This window comes from Dipteris shenzhenensis, chromosome 1 (genome assembly GCF_047967505.1).
Source record: "Dipteris shenzhenensis isolate YYH24624 ecotype China chromosome 1, Dip_SZ_1.0, whole genome shotgun sequence".
Lineage (NCBI taxonomy): Eukaryota > Viridiplantae > Streptophyta > Polypodiopsida > Gleicheniales > Dipteridaceae > Dipteris > Dipteris shenzhenensis.
This window is the reverse complement of record NC_141596.1, coordinates 19743997-19757835: the sequence shown is the minus strand read 5'-3', so window position 1 is coordinate 19757835 and position 13839 is coordinate 19743997. Positions and strand designations below refer to the sequence as shown.

Here is a 13839-nt window from a genome sequence, read left to right as displayed (position 1 = left end):
TCACAATTATGTAATCAAGGGATTATGGGATTTTCCACAAAGTTTTGAATGCAACTGGGTGCTTGTTTGTGCACAAAGAGAGAGAGAGAGAGAGAGAGAGAGAGAGAGAGAGAGAGAGAGCACATCTAAAGATCCCCCAAGTGTATCGACTAGGAGGCTATGCAATAGGGCCATAACCTTTATGCAATTGAGACATTATGGGTTTGTTCACAAGTTTGGCTGCAGCTGCAGCTGCGTGCTTGTTCATGCACAGAGGGGGGGGGGGGGGGGGGGGGGGCAGGGCGCGAGAGAGAGAGAGAGAGAGAGAGAGCATACATGTAAAGATCTTTGAATGAAGTGCTAATAAAATTTTCCAAGATTTATATTACCAGTACAATCTTTCATGGAACAAGACTTGATCTCCCAGTATTTTAATGTCTTGTTCCTTGGAAAGCCCTTAACAATACCAAGACTCTGCTGCAAGGGATCCCAACGTGACCATAACTCCTACCTCTTATCCCATAAGGCAATAAATACTTCATTCAATTCTCGCCTTTGACTCACAAACCAAGCCCTGAATTTTGTGAAGTAACCACCAGCGATCGCATCTCTTATTGCTCCAAAAAAGTTCAAGAAATGGTGAGTGTTATGTCTGCAAGAAAGCACTTAAGGGTTACGGAATCTATCTTACCTACATATCATACTTCATGCAAATCCCCCACACAAAAGAACTGTAGATATTGAGTAGCTTCTCACATTACAGTTATTGATACTCTCTCTCTAAATTGTGCATCTTTTACATTCTTAACTAGGAAACTCCAGCATAATCTACCAAAAACTGTCAGATGTTCACCACCTATAACTATTCATGTCCATAATAATATCTTACAGAAGGTGAGAAATACGTATCAGAAAGTAATCCATTCAGGCCTTGGATGGAATGCGAGCCGATTTTCATGTTAAGGATTAAACTAGCTCTACTTAACCATCAGGCCTTTTAACCTCATCACTACCTACTTGATCGTTTCACAGATCTGCATATACAGCCTTACTGCCAATGCCCCCTATATATAGTATAAATTGGCTAGTATTGGACAACTCCAAGCTTCAAAGGGTGAGCTGCTCTAAAGTACACTAAACTGGGCAGTGTGATGGACTAAGTGCAATATTATGGGCCTGGTTGACCTGCTACCTTAAACGAGCTCCAAGGCATAAATTGTCTTCTTCTCAATATACAGGCATGTTAAAAAAGGTTTAGGATGCTGTGCACATTATACCAATCCCGGAGTGTCACATTGAATCAGAAAATAGCCCTCAAAACTCCTGCCTCACTGGCTTCAAGCCAGCTCAAAGCACAGAATGTTGCTCAACATAAGCATGCTCCGATCCTATTACCTATAAAAGCATTGGCACAATTTCTCAACACTAACATTCTACGATTGGGAGAATAGTTGCAATGAAATAAGCCAAAATGCGCATACCAACAGCCAACATATGTCGAAAAGCAGAAATAGTATCTATCACTACCAGCCAACATACACAAAAGAAGAAGGTAACACCTGTCCTTGACAGAATATATTACATGTCAAGAAAGTAGAGTACAAAGGGTCAGACAGCTAGCATAAACAATTCCCAATCTCATATCAAATGCATCATGTGAGGTGGTCAAGGAGAAAATTAATCCAAATGTGAGGAAAAAGAAAGGAAAATTACGGGTGGGAAGAGCCAACACAAGGCTGTCACTGCTGTTGGAAACTGCGCAACAGAAAGTCCACTAAGCTGACTCGGCCTCATAGAGTAAGGGCTGCCCAAAGGAAAGTTCCCATGAAGCACCACCCCATGTAACTGGAGGAAAAAGACAAAATTCACAAAGATATATCAGGTGGGAGAGGTAACACAACGATGTCACTACTGTTGAAAACTGGGCTACAGAAAGTCCACAGAGTTGACTCGGCTTCGTAGAGTAGGGACTGCCCAAAGGCAAGTTCCCATGAAGCACAACCCCATGTAACTTACATCGCTAACAGTATTACGCTGAGCACAAGCCCTGACACTGGCTTTTACTCTCTGCCTTCAAGATACCCATCCTATGTAGCCAGTTATATTAGCAATGCTGTTGTGCTAAGAAACCATCTATCATGATGCAAGTGGGGTTTACACTGCTGCTCAGAGAGGTGTTGATCTATCCAATAAGGCTGATTTCTGGGTTAATTGTGAAGGGCACTCTGAAGAATCATGTATCCAATCCTGGGGATGCCCTGAAAAAACTGAACGAGCTTCACAGGGGAGCTGACCTACTACAGAGATCACTACTGAATGCTACGAACAACACTGAAATAGATAGCATACATTGAAGAGTAGTGCCGCATCCATACTGGGAGAAGCGTCAAGCTCAATGACAGATGACTGGAGACTCATATTCACCTCCCACCCATGGTAGTTCTCCTTGAATGTGCACTCTACTAGCAATGTTTAGAGGCACCCTCTGCCACCGCCATGCCCAGTGGTCAATTACTACTTGAGTCCTAGTATGCTTAGGACTTCTAATATACTTAGGGCACCTAGTTAGTACTAACTGTCCAAACTAAACACTACTATCCCCTAGGGTCACTCCATCCCCACTACCAAATGACCACAGTCTAGTCACCTAGTTTCCCTAACCCAAGGTAGCATTTCCTCCGCCTTGAGAATTGTTGACGTCCCCAGAAGCAATATTAGGAAACCGCCTTCTAAGTTTGTTTACACTTGTCAAAGTAGTATTCTCTTCCGCACCATATTTCCAATTTAATAAGTATTCTTGGAAGGTTGTGTGGCATGTGAATTTATTAGCTTTTTGGCTCATTTGGAAGAATTGGAGGTCTAATCAACTCTACAAGAATCTCCTCTTCTACCAAACTATCACCTTCAAATAGTTGCTTCTTTGAATGACTAACATAAAACATTGGATGCACTCTACATCCTTCTGTTGAGGCTGATTTGTAAAGCAAGCTAGCAGCTCTAGAGTATCGTGAATAGTCCATAATACCTCAGACACAACTTAGGGCAATCAGCAGTATTTAAGCTTTCAAAGAAACTCAGGTCCTCTCAAATAAACTCTTTCACCCTCTTCAAATTTAACTTTTCTCAGATTTAACTCAGGTCAAGAGAATTTCAAACTTAGCAAGTATAAATACTGCCCCCTGTTTTCAAGGCATGGATAATAGCATAGATCTCTCTCATATGCTGAATAATTTTTCTCAGCTGGTTCTAGTTTCTTACTTTTATAAGCCACCAGTCGTCTACTTTGCATCAACACCGCTTCCGTAGCATTATTACTTGCATTAAGTTACAAATACAAAAGATTCGTTAGAAACTTTTCAGCTTCCTTAAGCGCAAGAGACAAAGGAGTATTACATCTATTCTAGAGAAGTCAGACTAGAATAGCTTTAACTTCTTTCTTCAAGAATAGTATGACCCAGGTACTTGACTTGCTTACAAAAGAAGTCACACTTAACACTTTTTGGCATACAACAGATGCTGCATGAGCAATTCAAAGACAACCTTTAAACGCTTCAAATGCTCTTGATTAGTCTTATTGAAGATAAGAATATCATCCAAGAAGACTACCTCGAACTTGCCTGGATATTTTATAAGCATTGTCTAAGCGCACTATTCATAAGGGTTATTAACGTACAACAGCATTTCTTAACCAAACGAATTACTCTAAACTAGTATGACTCATTCGGTGTTGGAAATATTAAGACACTGGTCAAGTAATAAGGTTCAGGACACTTTTTTCCTCATTGAGATTTTTCCCCTAAACCATAGGCAGTCGTTGAGTTGGTTGGTTGAGTCAGTGTTAGTATGGGTCCTAACCAGTTTGGGTTTCACCCTAAGATTTTAGGGTTTTACACCATTGTACTTCCTTTAAGCCACAGATTCTTGATACCACAGGCAGTTCAACGAGTTGTCCCTCCATCATATTGCACCTCGCTTCCATTTCTCACAAATTGGTTTTAGAGCAGCTCCCCCGTGCTTCCTTGCCCTCAGGAAGCACTTCTTTCACAAAAACCCTTAGTTCCATCACGAGAGACCTTGCTCGAGAACTCGTTTTCAGTCAGCCACCTTCAACTGTCCGAAAAGCCAGCCTAGGTGGGCAGCTCTTGTTAAGCTAAGTCTACAAGTATTCAGCCTAGTTGGGCCCAACTACTGCTATTGTTGATGCTCCTTCTTGCTCCTCAGCAGCTCCTCCAAGTAATGCATATGGAGGCCCAAATGGCCACCTTATATAGGGCACAAGCCCTGGCCAAAACCACTTGTAGGCTATGGCAAGCAATGGAAGCTCAAAAATGGAGGTGAGAAGACAAAAAACGAGATGTTGTAATGAATCACTACAAAACTGAGAGTGGAGGCTCAAGAGAGAGCCAACATAACAAAACCCTAGGGCTAAATATCCTAACTGGACTAGTGTCCTAACTGTCCTATGTGGTACATGTACTAACTGTACCAACTGACCTAACTGAATGTAACTAGGCCTATAAGGCACATACCAAGGAATGAGTGGCGCCTATGGATAGCCCATAGAATGGACTACAAAAAATTTTGGACAACTAATACATGCCCCATCATGTATGCCCACATGGGGTAATTTGTGCCATCAAGCTTGTTCTCAGCCCCAAGCATCCCAAACAAATCATCCTTGCTGCTAGTCAGAGGGCTGGAAATGAGAATTCCAGCAAGAGAAAGTGCTCCCATGAGGAGGAGAGCACTTGGAAATGAGAGTAGGGTGATCCAATGGAGGGAAACTCGCAGCCCGAGGCAAAGGGAAGCCAAATGAGAAGGAATGGGCTCAAGGAGAAGCCTCTGGATCGCTTCAACAATCTCCAAATGTCTTCAACAACTAGTACGCAGCTTGAGGCAGCTTCGAAAGGCCGAAAAAGCTTCGAATCGATTGGCACGAACCCTGAAACGGACCATGCAGCAATAAATGCACCCCCGTGCACTGGCTGTACACCTTCCGTACAGGTCAAAAACATGGAGCAGCAGGTCCGTATAGTGCCGTACAGGCTCGAGGCAACATTAAATGCAGACAAAAGTTGTCTGTACGGTGGCAGGACAGCATTAAATGCAGGCAACAGCCCCCGTCCACATGTGCAAATATGTACAATGCTGCAGCAAGCTTTAAATGTACCGATTCCTACACGCACTCCAAAACACTGATTTCCCACAAAAAATGTGAAGTTCTCGCGAAAGAAATGCTTGTGGAGGCCACAGGTGATACCGTGCGTGTAGAAAACCTCAAAAACTAAGCAGACCAGCATGAATGAGAGCTTAGAAGGCTGCCAAACAGCTTGGAAAAGCTGTCAATGGCTGAGGGAATGGATTCCCGACCTGCTTTGACACCATTGTAGGCTATGGCAAGCAATGGAAGCTCAAAAATGGAGGTGAGAAGACATAAAACGAGATGTTGTAATGAATTGCAGCAAAACTTGGAGTGGAGGCTCAAGAGAGAGCCAACATAACAAAACCCTAGGCCTAAATACCCTAATTGGACTAAGTGTCCTAACTGTCCTAAGTGGTACATGTACAAACTATACCAATTGACCTAGCTGAATGTAACTAGGCCTACAAGGCACATACCAAGGAATGAGAGGCACCTATGGATAGCCCATAGCATGGTGTACACCACAAACCCCCCCCAAGTCCTTTTGGCCGACCGAGGCAAGCCTACTAGCCGACCTGGTTGGGGGGGTTTACCAGCCTGCTTGTTGGCCCCTCCACCCCTGACTTGCCACGTGACGGCAAGTCAGTGATCATCCAGGTCCTCTAGAGGCCCCGGCTCTGCTCCGTACTCATACATACAGCTTGATAACGTCAACATGGGGTCATCACACCTCTTTCTTGCTACAATCCCTGCGCAATGAAGTACCCATAGGCATTGCCATGCCATATCTGCCCTCCATGGTGGCCTCCGATAGCCAGGTACATGCTTTCTCTCTATGCTGCCCACATGGCAGCCCCATGTCCCATCCTATCATTCTATGGTCCACCCCCCAATGCACTCCTCATTTGGGGACTCACAGGTGGGGAGGTGACCAACCCTATTCCAATATTTGGATCTGTCTTTTATGGTTTCAAACAGTCTGACTCCTGCTTTGAACCAAACCCTAATATAGAAGTCACATATGTTGCTGTCATAGACAATTTCGACCTGTTTTGGAGCTGTTTTAAGGATGGCTAGTACTATTTTTCGGATTTTACAGGCTGCAACTTTCTTGCTCAGCTTTTCCTCATTTTGGAGTATCTTTTGTCCCCAGAAATTTGGTCTTTTTTGTCTCCAATGCTTGCATTTGTTGGCCCTCGTGCCAAGGGGATTTTTACATGCAAGTACATGTCAGGTTCAGCCAGATTGTGTAGACTTTGGCCAAGTATTGGCTTGTAGAGCATTTGAATTTCGTTGGTGCAGTTTATTTCCCACAAGTGACCTTTTCAAAGATCGTATATTTGTGCACTTATCTGAGATGCCTCAAAATCCCAATGATGTGTTGGGAGTCCTTGTTCAAGAGGATAAGTTGGATGGCAGCAACTATTTTCTTTGGAGCTTCACGATTAAGAATCTTTTGGTTTCAAGAGATTTCATGATAGTTTATAAAGCCTGTCTTGGAGCGAGCTATAGCTCCTGGCACTCCCCGCAATAAGGAGCTGGTTGAGGTGATGGCTATGGTGGGCAGTAAGCCCAAGGCTAGGCAACCGCTCAACCAACACCATATCATAGATGATGTGTCACGTGCACCAATGCCATATGCACAGTGGCAGTGACACCAGGCTGCACAGTCAGCAAGTTGCGACATATTTTGGAACATTTAAGGCATGATTTTGGGCATGGATTCAGGGCCATCAAAGGCACAAAAATGTGCATCATTGTCAAGAGCGTTGCAGGGCAGCCTGTCAGGCCGACTGGTTGGCTGACCCAAAGTTGGTTAGTCAACCTACTACCCCCGTCGGCCAGATTTGGGCCCTATTTAAGTCCTTAGCCCTCCATTGTGGGGCACTCGTTCCAACAGTCAATGCGGGAGCCTGGCCTCCATTTCCAGCAAGCAGTCCTAGCCTTTACTCCAGCATTACGCAGCAGTTCAGCATACTTCAGTCAGTAGCACTCCAGCATGCAGCGATTAGGAGCAGCATTGGGAAGGCGCCACTTCAGCATTAGCAAGCCTTCCACAATCCGGCTACTGCATCATCATTTACTACAGCCTCTACATCAGCATCTAGTGAGGCTCAGCATTGCCTCAGGAGCTATTCAAAGCCCCGACCCATTAGGGCTCATAATTGTAATCAGCCATCGCATCCATTTTAGTAATTGCACATTGCATCATATTGTAATCGTTCATCGCATTCATTTTAGTAATTGCAAATTCCATTGCATCATATTTGCATGTCTTGTGTCAAATCTCGGATCTCTTTCTCTCTACAGTCAGTCTAAGGTTGTTTACTACGGTAGAAGTCCTCTACATGTTACACAATGGGATCCCGAGGTGCACAACCTTGTCTTTGATTGCTCTTTCATTCTACCCCATATGAGGACTTGTGGGACTTCTAAAAATGCATGGCATACATTGAAAGCAATGTATTAAGCCCGTAATGAGGCAAGGGTCTCATTTCTAAAACAAGAACTTGATTCACTAAGGATGCATGAAAGAGACTCGATGTCAAACCTGACCAAAATTTAGGATCTCAAGGAGCAACTCCTAAATATTGATGAAGTTATTCCAAAAGCTCACCTTATCTCCACTACTTTGTATAGGCCATTCTATGGACTATCCATAGGTGCCACTCGTTCCTTGGTATGTGCCTTGTAGGCCTAGTTACAGTCAATTAGGTCAGTTGGTACAGTTAAAATATGTACCACTTAGGATAGTTAGGACACTTAGTGCTAGGGTTTTGTTATATTGGCTCTCTCTTGAGCATCTCGTTTTTTGTCTTCTCTTCTCCATTTCAAGCTTCCATTGCTTGCCATAGCCTACAGTGGTATTAGAGCAGGTCGAGGATTCATTCCTACAGCCATTGGTAGCTTGTTCAAAGCTGTTTGGCAGCCCATGGGCCTCTCTTTTCTGATGATTTGCTCGCTTTCTTCACACCCGTGAGCATTTGAGGCCTCTCCAAGCACTTCTGTCTCGAAAACTCTAATTTTGATGCAAGAAGACCACATTTTGGAGCAGCTACTTGCGAAGGGAGACGCATTTTGGATCATATCTGTCCGTTTTTTGGTTGCATCAGGTTCACACATGTGAAATTGTCCTACTGTACGGATTCCGTACATCTGTATAGAAGTGTACGGAACACCAATTTGACGCCCCGCCAGCTCCCATCCTCTGAGCTAGAGAGTTTTTCTCTATGTATTGGCACCATTATGATCATGATTACGGACTCTTCTTTCTATATTCATCATGGGTGTTGATGCCCACTTAGTGGCTGCATCATTGTATCAAGTTTCTTTTAGTCTCATACACCCTTTGGTCTTCCAAAGACTTTTAATAACCTCTCTCTCTCTCTCTCTCTCTCTCTCTCTCTCTCTCTCTTTCACACACACACACACGCGCACGCATGTGCACACAAAAAGAAAGTCATACATACTTACATATCCAAGAGTGTTTGGGCCAGCATTTCATGCGTATTAAGTAAATGATTCAAATAAGCTTTTGTGTGGTTCATACATGTGTAGCATTGACACTTCTGAAGTATGGGTGTTGAGTCAGATCTGCCAAAAATGAAAATTGCCAAGTCAGTAAGTGGAGTTTGCATGCAAAGGTCACCATCCTAATCACTCAGCTCTCCGGTGAAGTGTTAATTCCGAGCATGGCACTATCAATTTACCCAGCTATCTCATGCTACTAATCCTATGTAGCTTCACAATTTCTGTCACTGCATTCTCATTAAGGAACAGCAATTCATAGGAGGGATAATTTAAAATGTATAAGGGGGAACCAACTACAACCACTAGTAGGATTTAAAACCCAATCAAGACAAGCATTCTAGGAAGGAAAAACCTCAGCTATCTCCCTCCTGCTTTCCAAATAGCTAGAACTCAATATATTTGCTGAATTGATTAAAATTAAATAGATAGTACCTGTCAGATTTGCACGAAACAAATGAAAAAGATGGCATTCAACAAAAGAAACTGCACCTGTAGATTACGGCACGCAAATTTATCTTGGTAAAGTCTGATCCAATATCAGTATCATCAGTTAAAATGGCATTACTTCCTATGTCTTCTTCCATGCTGAAGGGGAATACCATGGCAAGACCCCCCATGGTAAGAACATGAGGATATCTGCTATTGAGTAAAGGAGAAATGTGGATTTATATTTACAAAACACAAAATTAGAAGCATCACTTGCATATCAAACACACAGAAGGATACGTACTATCAAAAAGGTCGATTCCTGCTGATACTGCCTGCAGGACCTCCTCTGCCATGAAGGTCAAAGAAACCACCATTTAGGCAGCCCCCAAAGAGAAAAGGGAACACACACACACACACATATATGTATGTGCGTCTGTATGTATGTATGTATTTACACAACATGCATGCATACACATTAATACACATGCGCCACAGACAATATATGCCTTCAGATACCAAAATTTAAGCTAGAATATACTGTCTAAAAGCTCTGATGAATTTTCACTAGCATAAATATGTGCATAGCCCTATAACCTGGCATGCCAAGTCCACTCACATGACGCAGCTTCTCATCTGGTAAACTGACCTAGAACAAACATGATTAGTCATCAACTTGTACTTCAGAAAGGGGTCGCCATCACATTGCAAGTTGTGCATTTATTAGCAGTTCTGTGGTTTTCAACAACAAAATGCAAAGTAGAAATAGGGGGAAAATCAGAACAAATACTATGACAGCTTCAAGCAGTGCCCCACGTTCTTCGGCACTTTCACCTAGTCCGAAACCGCATAGAGAGAAACCTGCAATTTCAACAATATGGAAACACTGTACTTACTATCTTTTGCATCCAAAGCCCAGACAGATAAAGGGCATAGCTTTCAGGTGTAAAGTGCAGCAACCTTTTGAGTTTTTTTGCATCCAAATTCCAGATTAGAAATAAAGAGCAGTAACTACGAATAAGTACAGTCTCTACTCTGACTGACTCAACCCCTTTCGGACTGAAATCTTAATCTGCACGAGGGGGTTTCAGAGAGTTCTTCCAAATAAATTGTACATTTTTACATTTCTTTCTTCTAGAGGCAGTCTCCTTCCCATATTGAAAGAGTTACATACTTTGTAGCTACTTCCATGGTGTGTGTGTGTGCGCGCGCGCGCGCACGGCTGTCCTTTTTTGTGGGACTGTTCTTTGTAATATAAGAACAAATGGATTTCACCTCCAAAATTAAAAAAGTGTGTGCACGGGCACACTGACGCATATACACACACTGATGCTACGCTCTATTACAGAATAGGGTGAACCACATTAAGAAGTTTCAGGCTCTTCTAGATAGTTTTGGAGATGCTAGTAGAGATTTGTTTAATTTCAGTCTAATTAAAACAAAGATGAAGATTTGTTCGGAAAGGCGCTGGTCCGAATGAAATTTGGGCGAATATTTTATTAGTACCCTCCATCATGCATGTGCGTGTTTGTGTGGGCACGTGTGTGCTATCTTGTAGACTTGAAGAAAGCATTAGAAATGGTACCAAAGGAACTTTGTGGAAAAGATAGGGGGAGTTGAGGATACTTCTGGAATGTGGAGCAGTTAGCACGGATATATGAGAAGATGAATTAAGCAGGTTTCCAAAGCAATGAAAATGGCACAAGCAAAGGAAAGAATGCATTTCTAATGTACGATTTCAAAAACTTCTAAAGAGATTATTCTTTACAAAACAAAAGTCCATATGCGAGATCTGATAGATGAAAGAAGCAACTGGTGGTATTGTACAAAGGAAAGTATCGTGGAATTGGCATCCCTCCACAGACATGGCCCACAGGGAAGCTGCACCAACACAGGAATTGGAACAAGGAGGAAATAATATGATATATTTGAAAATAAATGCACAGGAAATGAGATAACAAGCTGGGATTCCAAAGTATGTGTATTCAGCATATTCTTGTCACGAGTCTATTTTGAGTATAGGAAAGCATGAATAGCATATCAACTAATACATGAATGAATTGGAGCAAGTGCAAAACAGGTCTATCATAGTACATCATGAAAGACAAAGAGGAAACGCCTCTGATCCAAGCATTTGTAAAGCGAGTCACCAAGCTCCTGCGAATGCTCCCAGCCCCCCCCGCTCCGTCTACCTCCCTCGCGCCACGCGGCCCCCTCCCCCCTTACCTTCCTCCCCCTCCTCCGCCTCTCTGCTGCTGCCGCGCCACCCTCCCTCCACCCCTCCTTCCTTCTCCGCCTCCTCCTCGCGCTGCGCTGCCACACCCCCACCCCCCTTCCTCTTCCTCCCCCTTCCCCACCTCTGCGCCGCGCTGCCAACCCCCCCCCCCCTCCCCTCCTTCCTCTCCTCCTTCCTTCCCCGCCTCCGCCTCACGCCGCGCTGCCACACCCCCGCCTCTCCTCCTTCCCCTTCCCCGCCTTCGCGCCGCGCTGCCACCCCCTCCCTCCTCCTTTCCTTCCCCTCCCTCGCCATTATCTTTCCCCGCTGCTGTCTCTCCTTCCCCCGCTTCCTCTTGCGTCTCCATCCCTCCTTCTTTCCTTCCCCCTACCGCATAACACTGACAGAGCATCAGGTCTCCTTGGTGAAGCAGGCTGCCAATGACTTTTCCCAGACTTCCGTTTATGGAAGAGTCATTGGCTACGCCCCTTCACGAGCAGACATCAGGGACTGGCTGCACTCCACCCTATACCTTGAGGACAGCCACATTGAGGAGGTCGCACTCATGGGACATGGTATCTTCTGGCTCAAGCTCTCCTCGGCGCAGGCTGCGAGCGATATGGTCAGACGGTCCCCTACCTCTATGGGTGGGAAGATCATCCTTATGGTCCCACGGTATAGGGGTTTCAGTGTAGCGGACTTCGATGCCCGCTTCCGTATCCCCCGCCATCCAGTTACCCTCATCTTCCCAGGCCTCGCAACAGAGCTTCGCCCAATCATCAAGGACTTGGGGGCGCACTTTGGTTGGCTCATGCAGGACACCTTCGTTGATGCGGCGGCAACCCAAGAGGTGCCACGCGTCAAAGTGGCAGTCCTAGATCCGTAGAGTATCCCCTCGGAATTCGAGATTGAGACGGACACAGGTGTGGTGACGCAGTGCATTATGGTCACTGGTCGCCCAAATCAGTGTCTGAGATGCCACGGCTTCGGGCACCAAGCGCGCTCTTGCCCTCGCTTCACGAGGACAGAACCTCCGATGGCCCCCAGCCAGGCAATTCGGGATCCCCCCCGCCAGGCATCGACAACCCCTCCAGAAGGGGAAGGCTAGACTGAGGTCAAAAGGAAATGGAAAGGAAACAAAACAATAACCAAAAAGCCCCCTCTCCAGCAGGAGACCCCTGAGGTCACCAGTCAGCAGCAGCCCAATAAGGGGAAGGAGAAAGGGAAGGAGAAGGTCAGCCAGCCTCCTCCTCATCCTTCACCCCACCCCCCCCCTCCTCCTCCCCCCTTCTCCTCGGTTCCCCTACCTCCCCCCCCTCCGGGACCCCCCCGGCACCTTTGCTCCGGGGACCCCCCCTCCTTCTGCGGCCTCGAAGCTAGCACAGACCTCCGCCGCGCCTACCCCCCTGGCCCGGTGGAGGGGCGAGGCCTTTCCCTGCAGACGGCCAGCACCACCCCAGTTCTTCCGACGACCAGCACCCCGCTTTCTGGTTCTGACTCCTCATCTTCATCCCCCCACCCAAGGGCAGCTCCTAGAGCTCTACCTTTGGAGTTCTACCGAGCAGGACCTTGGGATCACTTGGATGCAGCTGGTATTGGCTCCTTCCCTGCATGCCTAGACATCAGCATCTTCTTCCTCCGAAAGGGGGCGGAGGGTAAGGTGTCCGTCCTCGCCCCCCATGATGGTCCTAGCTATTCCTTCACTATCACTAGTGACGGGAATGAGCAATGGACGAATGAAAATGTTTGGGAGACGATTGGTGATCAGTCCCAGGAGCAGATACAGGATTGGATTGGTAGCAGAGTAGCTGAGCTTCTTCAGTAGCAGTGGAAGGAGGGTGACATTCGTCTGAGATGGCGCCACAGCGCCAAACGGTTCCGCCTTTTGATCATCATTTGACCGCCTCTGGAGTGGATCTACGCGGAAGGGCTCCACCCTTGGAGGACCTCAGAGGTAGCGGGCTTCTACAGTATTTCCCTGACGGAGGCTTCGAGTTGGTTAGAGAGAGCTTACCACCATGGGACGAAGGGCCTTTCCCCTCTGCTGAAGGTTTTAGAGGATGGGTCCGATGATCCAGCCTCACCTTCGAAACCTTCACAGAAGCGCCTTCGTCTGCACACCGGACATCCTCCGACCACCTCGGCATCGACCGCAAGCAAACAGCTGTTTGTGGCCCACCTCTCCTCTTCATGAGTATACGCATTATCTCTTGGAACGTCAACAAGTTCCACTCATCAGGAACCTGCGGTCCCAAGAAGATGGTGCTCAAACAGGAGCTCCAGCTAGCTTTGGTGGGAAGGGTAGATGTGCTCCTATTACAGGAACACAAGCTTTCGGCTTCTCAGGCCAGTAAGTGTGGGAAGGTCCTCACAGGGCGCTCCCACACCTACTAGGAACCTTCGATTGGCGAGCAGGGGAGCAGAGGTGTCTGTACCTCGATCGACGCTTCTCTAGTTCAGCATGTGTGTGGTTTTGGCACCTTGATTCCAGGACAAGCGCTTTGGGTGGGCTTGAATATTGAGGGATCCCGCATCGGCATCCTCA

The 13839-nt window shown here is 45.9% G+C and overlaps 1 protein-coding gene across 2 annotated transcripts in view; it reads right to left on the bottom strand.

Moving 5' to 3' along the window:
• Nucleotides 1-379: 379 nt before the first annotated feature.
• Nucleotides 380-13839, bottom strand: part of LOC147905512 (uncharacterized) — a 72899-nt gene continuing 59439 nt past the window's right edge. Inside the window, exons 3-8 of one of the 2 annotated variants that reach the window (XM_087373074.1) lie at nucleotides 9870-9940; nucleotides 9677-9728; nucleotides 9380-9428; nucleotides 9143-9289; nucleotides 8597-8716; nucleotides 380-631 (exon numbers count right to left, since the gene is read on the bottom strand). In XM_087373074.1, coding sequence (XP_087229200.1) covers nucleotides 487-631; nucleotides 8597-8716; nucleotides 9143-9289; nucleotides 9380-9428; nucleotides 9677-9728; nucleotides 9870-9940 — 584 coding nt within the window. In that variant the 3' untranslated portion in view covers nucleotides 380-486. The remainder of the gene's footprint in view (nucleotides 632-8596; nucleotides 8717-9142; nucleotides 9290-9379; nucleotides 9429-9676; nucleotides 9729-9869; nucleotides 9941-13839) is intronic. The other variant, XM_087373065.1, reaches the window with a different exon arrangement.